Source organism: Pneumocystis jirovecii (genome assembly GCF_001477535.1).
Source record: "Pneumocystis jirovecii RU7 chromosome Unknown supercont1.7, whole genome shotgun sequence".
Classification (NCBI taxonomy): Eukaryota; Fungi; Ascomycota; class Pneumocystomycetes; order Pneumocystales; family Pneumocystaceae; genus Pneumocystis; species Pneumocystis jirovecii.
The window spans coordinates 152718-164072 of record NW_017264781.1 but is presented as its reverse complement, the minus strand read 5'-3'; the positions used below and the strand labels follow the sequence as shown (position 1 = coordinate 164072).

At 22.9% G+C, this 11355-nt stretch overlaps 2 protein-coding genes across 2 annotated transcripts; one reads left to right on the top strand and one right to left on the bottom strand.

The window, feature by feature from the left end:
* Positions 1 to 4297: 4297 nt before the first annotated feature.
* T551_01723 (uncharacterized protein) lies at positions 4298 to 5715 on the top strand (the record flags this gene model as incomplete). Its single annotated transcript, XM_018373986.1, has 9 exons — positions 4298 to 4408; positions 4477 to 4537; positions 4596 to 4699; positions 4743 to 4861; positions 4906 to 5074; positions 5116 to 5175; positions 5223 to 5471; positions 5508 to 5613; positions 5657 to 5715. 9 exons carry the CDS (start codon positions 4298 to 4300, stop codon positions 5713 to 5715), a joined length of 1038 nt encoding a protein of 345 aa, XP_018229731.1.
* A 148-nt stretch (positions 5716 to 5863) lies between these two features.
* T551_01722 (pentafunctional AROM polypeptide) lies at positions 5864 to 10670 on the bottom strand (the record flags this gene model as incomplete). Its single annotated transcript, XM_018373985.1, has 2 exons — positions 5864 to 10036; positions 10083 to 10670. 2 exons carry the CDS (start codon positions 10668 to 10670, stop codon positions 5864 to 5866), a joined length of 4761 nt encoding a protein of 1586 aa, XP_018229730.1.
* Between the last annotated feature and the right edge of the window lie 685 nt (positions 10671 to 11355).

The following is an 11355-nucleotide window of genomic DNA, read 5'->3' as shown; positions in this document are numbered from 1 at the left end:
GACTTGAAGTCATGTTAAAATTTAAGGTTTATATGTTGCGAACTTACAATAAGCTGGATTTTAGTTCCACAAGCTATTCCTATTATTCCGTCTTTTGATAGTTTGCATGAGTTTAAATTAAATGGTAGTCTGATTCTAACATTTTCAGTCATACAATTAAAAAGTATGTTTATATTAAATCAGTTTATTCGAAAAAGTTGATATAATTTATAAAATATAAAAAACGTAAGATATTAAATTATATAAAGCTATAATTATATTGGAAAAATAGAAAAATGTTAAATATTCTTGAGCTTGATTCATATGGTTTCAAATTATTGGAATATATTTTTAATTAGTTTGATACTATATAATATAGTAAATTTTAAATTTATTTATAAAACTTATATTATTTTTAAAGAGTTTGATTTTTTTTATATTTTGTTTTTTTTTTTTGTAAAAATTGTTCTATGGTATTTTGATAGACATTTAATTTTTTGATAAATTCTAGGATGCATAACTTATTACTTTTAATGTTTTTGACTGAATAGATGGTTATATATATATTGTAATTAAAGTTTAGACATTCTATTTACTTATTTAAAATTGTTTAGTTAAAATTTAAAAGATAATGATATTTAGTATAAATGTTTTTAATTAGTTTTTTCTTTTGTATTGTTTCTATAAAATATTTAAATTTATAGTTAAAAATATAAACTAATAGTACAATTTGTGAATTTTTATATTTTTTATTTAGATAATATAGCATATAATATTATTTTTTAGGTTATTTAGAAGTTATTTTTTCGTTAGATTAATTTGTAAATCATTTTTACTTTTTGATATATTTTCTGATAAATTAAAATTAGATATTTTTCTATTGTGTTTAATATTTACTTTTTAATTTTTGTAATAAAATAGTATTGTTTAAGGTTTATAAATGGAAAAATAAATTTTATAGTTTTTGAAAGATATAGTTTTTAAGAATTAAATTTAAGGTCTAAAAAATAAATTTTTAAATAATTTAGTTTTATTTTAAAGATAATGAATACACTGGTAATAGGAATACATACAGATATGGAAGATCATTTACTAATTTTTTGATTGCGTTTTATGATTATTTAACTTATTAAATAAAAAATTCAAAGTTTTAATTTTTTTAAAGTCTTAACCTTATTAAATGATATTTTTTCGATCCTTTTTTAGTTTTTTATGTCAGACGATTGTAGGGTTAACAATATTTTCATGAGTAGAAAAGTTATTTAGCTTTTTTATCAATTAATTGTGTAAGTATTAAAAGGAATGTTTAGTATCTATTATTATTATCATTTTTTAGATATTTTAGAACGTTTAGAAATTAATTAGATTAAAATAATTGAGTTTCCCAATTACATATTTGTTTTATTTATTAATATATTGTATTTAAAAAAAATAGGATTCAAATCTAGGTGTAATTATATTAATTTTTATAATGTTTTTATCAATTGTTTTGATATAGTTGATCTATTATCTATTCTAAAACTGTAAAAAGTTTTTCAAAGAATTTCAATAAGTTTTTTTTGGTTTATTTTTTAATATGGTATTTTTTATAATTGCAAAATGTTTTAAAATTTTTGGATTATAAAAAAGTATAAATGATAAATGATATTACTTTTTAAATGCTAAATTTTTTAATTTTTTTGATTTTTTATGGGCTTTAAAGTTCATTGTTTTTTTAAATTATTAAAAGATATATTAGAAATTTTTTTGATTTAGATTCATTTTTTTGAATTTAAGCATTGTTTTTTCTTTGTAGAGCAATTGTTTCAGTATTTGAAATTAAATTATTTTTTGACTTTTGTAATATAATATTATGTCTTTTGTTTTTTATCTTTATTTTATTTTTATGTTTTATTTAATTTTTATTTATTTGTTTTTCTGAGTTTTAAATTTATTTTTATAAAGTTATATATTTTTCTTTTTGAAGATGTTAAGGAATCTATGTGTTTTTGAAATTTGTAATTTCTGTTTCAATTTTGTTCCGCTATTATCATCTGAAGACAAACTTGTTAATTTTAGAATTGTTTTATGAAAAAGATAATTATGGTTATTTTATTTTTCAATACAGTTGATTCGATGTTTATGAAAACCTTGTAAAATCAAATGAAAATAAATTATTTGGAGAATATAGTTGATATATTAATTGTCTAGTATAAATAATTGTTTTAAAATTTTTATTTAAGTAATATCTTAATGTTTTTGTAGAAAGTTTAAAAAATAGATGAATTCTTTAAATTTGATGATGTATTTTTGGTGTTATTAAAAAAATTAGATTTATGAAATGATATTTGATTGTTTTTTGCTGCATTTCTATTTGAGATCTTGATGGTTTTTGATAACGATAAATATTAATAGGGAATAATTTAAATAAATTATTTAGTAAAAACAAGGATATATCATCTTTGAAGTTATGAATAATGCTGAATTGTCTAGTAGATTTTCTAAAATTTTTGTAATCCTTAAAATAGATTGTTTAATATTATGGAAAGAAATATTTAATATTTAATGAAAATAGGTTTTTGTATATTTGACATAATGTTTTTGCTGACTTTTATTTTTTGAATATTTATTTTATAAAATATAAAAGTTTTTATATTATTTTTACTTATTATATATCTTTTTATTTATTGATGTTTTAAATTTTTTATTTAAATTTTTAGAAAATTGTCAATAGGTTTATTAATTTTATAAAATTTTATAAAATTTAATAAGCATTGAAAAAGCTATTTATTTGAAAAAGGTATTGGAGAAATATTTTTCGAATGTATTTTCTTAAGTTACTATCATAGTAATTATCATGTAAATTAGCGAGAAAAACGTTCAGTATTTTTTTTTTTTAAATTTTAGTAATGAATGGGGAAAACTTTCATTTAGATGTCTATTATGATTATATATTTTTTTGTTTTTTAAAAAAAAAAATTATTTTTAGTCAGTATCTTATTTAAGTTAATTTGATATAATGTTTAGAATGTTTAGAAAGATTGAGATTTCAGGAAATACAGAATATTTTATTCCAATAGTATTTAAGTTCTTATATGATTTTTTAAGTTATAATGCTATTTAATATAATTCCTGATTTTGAAGAATAATTGATAAATTTAAAGTTTTTCTTAACAATGTGAAAAGGTATAAAATCATCTGGGAAATAATTTAAAAACTAATGTTTTAAAGTAATAAATATTTGTATACATATAATATTACTATATTTGTTGTTTCTTTTTAACACTTTTTAATGCCTAAATAGAGTTGTAAGAGGAAAAAGAGTAATGAGTGTAAAACTAAATATTAGAAAAAAATCTAAAAGTTTATAATTTAAAATATTATACAACACAATATAAGAAATGCGCTTTTCAGAGATATATTAGTAATATTGGATGATTTTAAGTTAATTTAAATGAAGTTTATAAAATTATGACTAGTGAATTTGTTAAAAATAAATAGTAGACTAAAAATTTACCTTCACTTGAGAAAATAGATTAAAATAATTATGTTTTAACAATATTTTTTTTACTTTTTTTGAATTTTGAATATTGTTTCTAATGTTCTATTTGATAATTTTAATTTATTTCATATAGATACTATTTTTGTTTGGTGTTTTAGCTTACTGTCTGTTTTTGGATATATTATGGGAATATAATTATTTTAATTTGTTTTATGTTTTGTTGATTTAAAATTTTGACTTTTTTTGTAGAAATTTAGTTTTTATTATAAAATCCATGAAATTACGTTGTATTTTAAAAGTGTTAAAGTCTTATGAATATTTACATTTGATATAATTGTTTTATTAAAACTATTAAAATTATTAAAAATAAAAAATAATTATATAATATTTAATTGTTTTTAATAAGTTGTTTTAATAGGTATTTAAAATTAATAATAAGTATATAAATTATAGAAATATAACCTTTTTAAAATTTATAAAATATATAGAATATTATTATAGTTAATTTTTAATATTTGTTGATTTTTTTAAAATATTTTTGTTATATTTTTGAAATATATTTAGCTATTAATATATTTATGATTAATGTATAATTTTTACTATATTTTTTATTTGATGTCAAAATTATATAGATGTTTTCTTTGTTTTTTTTTGAAATTTTCTAATAAAATTATCAATAAATCCTTTTTATTTATCATAAAACGTATCTGATTGTTGAGTCGACACGATAGTGTAATAACAAGTAAAATTAGTTGAAAAAAGTGAATAAACGTATAATTATAAATATAAGGTCTACATTTAGGGGGTTTTTGTTTTCTGTGTTTATTATTAAGGAGAATGTCCTTTTTTTTTAATAGAAGACAGAAATCTGCCCAAGATGTAGTACGTGGAGTTAAAGATGGAATTCAAAGATTAGAAACTTTAGGGTCTACTGCCGATAAAAAAAGAGTATGTTATATATTGTTTTTCTGATTTTTTATTTTTGAAAAAGGGATTTGTGTTAATTTTTTTGTTAGGTACAAGAGGAAGTAGCTCGAAGTCTTCAAGCAATGAAAGTATTGTTATACGGTGATGGTGGTATGATGCATTTTTGTTTTAGTATAGAATGTCTAGAAAAATAGTCTTATGTTTATAGATGCTGACCCTGTGCCTGATCAAGTTACACAGCTATCTCAGCAAGTATATCAAACAGATTTACTTTATTTATTTGTAGTTAATTTTGGTCGTCTTGAATTTGAAGTATTTTTAATGATTTTTATTTAATTTTTTCTTATTATAGAAGTCTAGAAAAGATGTTGCATCCATTTTTAATGTTTTTCTTAGAAGACAAATTGGTACTCGTTATCCTACTGTTGATTATCTTGCTACAAAGGAAGATACTCTTTTCATTCTTGTTCGGGGGTAATATTGTATCATTTTTGTGTTTTTTGTTTATAATTATTTAGTTATCAAGTTCCTGAAATTGCTCTTCATTCTGGTTTGATACTTCGTGAATGTTTTAAACATGAGTTGCTTGCAAAAATAGTGCTTTGGAATTCTGTATTTTGGGAATTTTTTGGATATGTTGAAAGTGGAACGTTTGATATAGCTAGTGATGCTTTTCAAACTTTTAAGGTTGATGCCTTTTATTGTATTATTTATGTTAATTTCTTTAGGAACTTATAACTCGGCATAAAAATATATCAGCAGACTTTTTACAAAATAATTATGATAATGTAATATCCTTTGTATTATATCGGAAATTTTATAATGATTATTTTAGTTTTTTCAAAAATATACTGATCTTTTAAAATCATCTAATTATGTTACAAAGCGGCAATCTATAAAGGTTGGTATACTAAGCATTTTACTTTCATTAATTATGAAGCTTTTGGGTGAAATCCTTCTTGGACGATCCAATTTTAATATTATGACAACGTATATTCAATCATCTGAAAATCTCAAACTTATTATGAATTTATTACGTGATAGGAGTAGAAATATTCAATTTGAAGCATTTCATGTTTTTAAAGTAAGTTTATTTTTTTTTTAATCTTCTTATTTTTAGGTTTTTGTTGCAAATCCGAATAAAACAAAACAGGTTTTAAACATTCTTATGAAAAATAAAGATAAACTTTTAATTTTTTTATCTAACTTTCATAATGATCGTAAAGGTTTTTTGAAATATCTTGCTATTCTTATTTTTATGTATTGTAGATGATGAACAATTTAATGATGAAAAAGCATTTTTAATTAAGCAGATTGAAGCTCTTTAGTCTTTAATTCATTGTAAACAACTTTGGATTTTATATGTAAATGTATTTTAAATGTTGTAAATAGTAAATAAATATAGCAAAAATTAATTGTTTTTGCTTGTATTTTAATATCTTTGAAGAATCGTAAATTTGGTTTTGAATTATATGTTTAAGTAATAGTTGTATGTTCGTTTAGGGTCACTATAGCACGCTTTACTTGGTTGTAAGGAATACATGTTTTTGTCCATAATAAGAATTGCTCAGAACCCTGTTCCAGTAAAATTTCTAACCCGTGTATAGTTTTCCAGTTATATGTTTTTGCAATAGTCGTAAGTTCTGTTATATGTGGTTTATATGACATATCTAAAAATACACTTTCTGATGATTTTGTTTTTGAATTAAAAAGAATTTTAGCCATTTCTAAAATAGAAGAATCTACCGGATTATCTGCTGGTATTGTTGAAATTCCTATTCGAATATTAAAGTCTATATTATCTAGTTTAAAACATTCAGTAATTGGAATTATATGTTTAGTATTAAAAAAGGAACATATTTTGTCCAGTTTAGTTTTGGAGCGATTTATGATATAAATTGGTGATATTTTAATAGAAAGTAAAGCATATATAGCTGCTCTGCTTGCTCCTCCTGCACCAATTATAAAACCTGAAAAACCTTTTAAAGATTTTTCAAATTTTATAGAATTTGTTATTACTTTTACTATTCCTTGCCAATCTGTATTTTCTCCTTTGAGAATATGTTTGCCATTTTTATGTATTTTTGTTATAGTATTAACTGCACCAATTAATACTGCTTCATCTGACAATTCATCTAATAAAACTGGTATGCTTGTTTTTAATGGTGCAGTAACAGAAGCACCACCAAAATTATCAGAATATAATATGTTTTTAAGTTCATTAATGGAATTTGTTTCAAATAATTGATATTTATGCGGAAAACCTAAAATTTCGAAACCTAGATTATGAATATTAGGTGATTGAGAATGTTTGATCGGACTTCCAAAAAGAAAGTACTCTTTTTTTGGTAAAAGCCCCATTATGTGAAGGGCAATATTAATATCTTTAATTGATAACTGTCCAAGTGCAGTTTTTGATGATAATAATGAATGAGTAACTGGTGTCATAAATACATTTATAATTCTGGATAGTTGGCCATTAATACCTGTATTTATTATTATTGAAGGTATTTTTTCATAAGCAATTTTTTTTTTAAATTCCTTTAACAAAAAATTATCTTCAAAAGACGTTGACATCCCCACTAATTTTACAATATGACCATGTTGTTGTGCTTCTTTGTATTTTTGTATCCATTCAAAATCATCGCAAGATATTGGTTTCTCTATACTGTGAAAAGAAGCAATTATTTTAGTATATGGCCAAGAGTCTTGTATAATTTTAAATAATTTAGTTGGCATGTTTAATTGTATATCGATAAATTCAACACCCAATTTTGCACCATGTAGAATGATTTTTTTTGCTATTTTTTCTTCAAAAACAAAGGAACCTCCGTGATCTGTTGTACGTAATGTATAAATTAAAGGAAAATTCGTTTTCTGACGTAGTAACGATATTTGTTCTGCTATATATTTCAAACTAGGATATTTATTTATTCCTTTCTGTTTTTGAAACAGATCGATTCTTAATTCAATTGCATCACAACCAATTGTTATATCATCTAGTAAATGGTAAAGGTTTTGAATATCTGACAATGCTAAAGATATAAAATAGCTTCTTTCTTTCTTTAAAATTTGAGGAAATGGGTCATATTCTCCTGTAATTATTTTTAAAAATTTATGAAAAGATGGTTTAATATCTAATAATGTATCTTTTTCTCTAACTTTTATAGAATCTGTTGAAGGTATATAAAACTGATGAGAACTACACAAATTATACCATTGTTTTCGCTTTTCCCATATATCAATTATATTACCAGTAGATGTAGGACGTGTTTTATCAGTATTTAAATATTCGATGATATCTTTGATATTGCGATGAATATGTATAACAATTCCTTTATTTTTTATATAAGATAATAGTATATCTCTAGCTTCTTCACTCTCAATGATCCCTCCTCCACATGATATAATGTAATTTTCTTTTTTTTCTGCTAAAAGATTTTTAAGAAAATATAATTCTTTTTTTCTAAAAGTATCCCATCCATGTTTTTGAACTAATTCTAGAATTGTCATTTTAACATCTTTTTCAATAGCTAAATCCAAATCAATGAACTCTCTTTCAAGAAGGTTAGCTGCAAATTGTCCTAATGTTGTTTTTCCAGCACCTTTCATTCCAATAAAAATAATAGTACATTTTGATGGATGATGTAATATATACGGATTAAAAATAGAATTTAAAGTGGATTCAGCTCCTCTTATTTGAACTTTAAAAGCTGAATTTAAAATATCCCACCAATAAGGCCAAGTTTTATTAACACAAGTTTTACCTAAAATAATAGTAGGTTTTGGTGAAATGCATGCCAAGACACTAAAACTCATTGCAATTCTATGATCATTGTAGCAATTGATGCCATTTTTTGGTGACAAGAGGTTGGAAATATCTAAAGATTTTACATATATTCCATCTGGAAGTTCACCTGCTTCTATTCCAAATTTTGCAAGTTCAATGACCATGGCTTTAATTCTGTTACATTCTTTAAGCCTTTGGTTAGAAATTCCTGTAATTTTTGTAATACATGGTTTTGATTCTTTATATGCAACAGAGGCTAAAATTGTTGTTGTTAAAAAAGCATCTGTCATTAATTCCATATTTATAGATTCTAGTGATTTAAGCTTTCCTTGTTCTGGACCTTTTATATATGTAGTTGTATCTGATTGAATAACTTCGCAACCCATGGGCTTTAATACATCTTTTGCAAACTTAGAATCACCTTGTAGTGAAATGCTACCAATATTGGATATTGTACAGCTTTCTCCTGTTATTGCAGCTATTGCTAAAGGATATGTAGCTGAGCTTGCATCCCCTTCAATTATATATTCAGGGGGGCAAGTATAACATCCTTTTGGAATATAATACGTATTTTCTTCCAAATGAGATTTGATAACATTAATACCGAATAATGACATCATGGAAATAGTCATGTCTATATATGGTTGTGATATTGGTTTTCCTCCAATTAATGAAAGAGTTACTTGTGTTTCTGCATATGGAGAACACATTAAAATCGATGATACATATTGAGATGAGATTGTAGCTGAAAGATTAATACGTCCTCCATAAAATCCAGGATTTTTTGGCTTGATTAATAATGGTAAAAAGTTATTTGATTCAAGATATTCTATATTACATCCATTATTATTAAGAGCATTTACTAAAGAATCAATGGGTCTTTGTTTCATACGATTGTCTCCTGTTAATATTATATTATCTTTACATGAATTTGGCGGAACTAATGTGCAGATTGTAGTTAAGAAGCGAGATGCTGTACCTGAATTTCCAAGATATAATTCCATTTTTGGATTTTCAAGATATCCGGATTTGCCTTTAATAACTAATATATTACCTCCTTCTTCCCATTTGAATTCTGCTGCATTCAGTTTTTCTAAGGCAGAAAGCATATAGTATGTATCATCTGAATGCAAAAAGTTTTTTAAGCGACAAATTCCACTAGAAAGTGCTGCTAAAATTAATGCTCTGTTAGATATTGATTTAGATCCTGGTAAAGTAATTGTAATATGTTTTTTATGTATGTTTAATGGAATATTATATAAAACAATATTCTCAGAAAGAACTGTCCTGATAATATCATCAGATACTGATGATGCCTTTTTTTCATATGTTTTTCCTATGGCTGAAAGGAGAACAATTTTTTTATTATTACTATCATTTTTTTTATCCAAAGCCATGACTTCAAGAATATTTTCTACTAAACGATCTTCTTTGCAAATTGTTTTTTGAATTTGCTTAAGAGATATTGGTAAGCCCCATACGTTTAAACATTCGGTAAGTCGCGATACTACATTAGGATTCAATATGCCTAGATATCTAGAAATTTCTGCCTCTTTAATCATTCCAATTGATACACATTCTCCATGCAAAAGATGAGATGCTAAAACAGTTTCTATTGCATGTCCTATAGAATGGCCAAAGTTTAAAATGTTCCTAAGATCTTTTTCTCTTTCATCTATAGAAACAATATAAGCTTTAATTTTTATTGATGACAGAATAAATCTCTCAAGATCTTTTATAATTTCATAAAAGTTTGAGTATTGGTTAGATGTTGCTGATTTTGATTTTATTGTTTTTATAACTTTTTTTGAGAGATCTTCTAGTAATATGAATTCTGATTCATCCCATATAATAATGGTCTAAGATATAATTAGATTAAATAAAAATTAATTTAATTTTTGTAACCTTGATTAATTCTGCAACTCCATTTATAAATTCTCTTTCTGTAAGAGTTTTAAGAAATGTAAGATCAATAAAAATCCTTTCAGGCTGCCAGATAGCACCAATCATATTTTTTCCATAAGGTATATTTATGGAAGTTTTTCCTCCAATGGATGAATCTATCATAGCTAAAAGAGTTGTAGGGATTTGAACAAAACGAACACCTCTCATAAATGTTGCAGAGACATAGCCTACAAGATCGCCTACAACACCTCCTCCCATTGCTATTATAACAGTGTCTTTTGTGCATTTTTCCGATAAAAGCCAATCTTCTATAATTGCTTTTGTTTTTCTTGATTTTGATTTTTCTCCACTAGGAATTGTAAAATATAAAAGACATGAATTAATAGACCTTTGCTTTGCTATAGATTTAAAATAATTCTTGAAATCTGGAATATATAAGCTTTCAATATTTGAGTCTGTAATGACTACATATTTTGGAGAAAAAATATATGTAAATAACTCATTAATTATATGTGACCATAAATTATATCCAAAATGAATAGAATCTTTTTCAAGAATGTTGAATTTAATGATTTTGTCATTTTTCATTGAGAAAGTTATTTTAACAACTGTAATGTATGTATTTTTTATTTGAATATTTTTACGTATATTTAATCTTGATAATACATCTTCATGTGATTTCAAATATATTTTTGATAACAAATCTTAAATCTATTTGTTTAATTTTTTTATTTTTAGTATTTTTTAGTAAAGTTATAATTTTTAAAGCGTATTAAGATTTTATGGTAATTTTTTTGTATATTAAAAAGTATTTATATCCTAAAATTATTTTATAAATTATGTTGAAATTTTCATTAATTTAAATTTTAATAATGTAAATTTAAAATTATTTAGTGACAGTTATTTTTTAATATTTTGCTTTGGTATAAAAAGTGTTTAGAATTGAGTTTTCTTTTAATTTTTAAGGATTTAAAACATTTTTAGATGTTTCAAAAAGTATTATTTTTTGACATAACTAATTAGAATTTTTTTTAAACAATCTTTTATACTTTTAAGATATTTAATTTAAAGGTACGAGAATTTTTATATTGTTATTTTATTAATTTGCTTATAAATAGTACACCTATTTGAAAATGATTATGTTTAATAATTTTTAAATTATAAGATATTTTAAAAATGTGTATAATTCTATTTTTTATAAATTATATTTTTAAATAATGAAAATATTTATTTAAATGTTTAGAATATATTTATATTTTATAATAATTTTTTT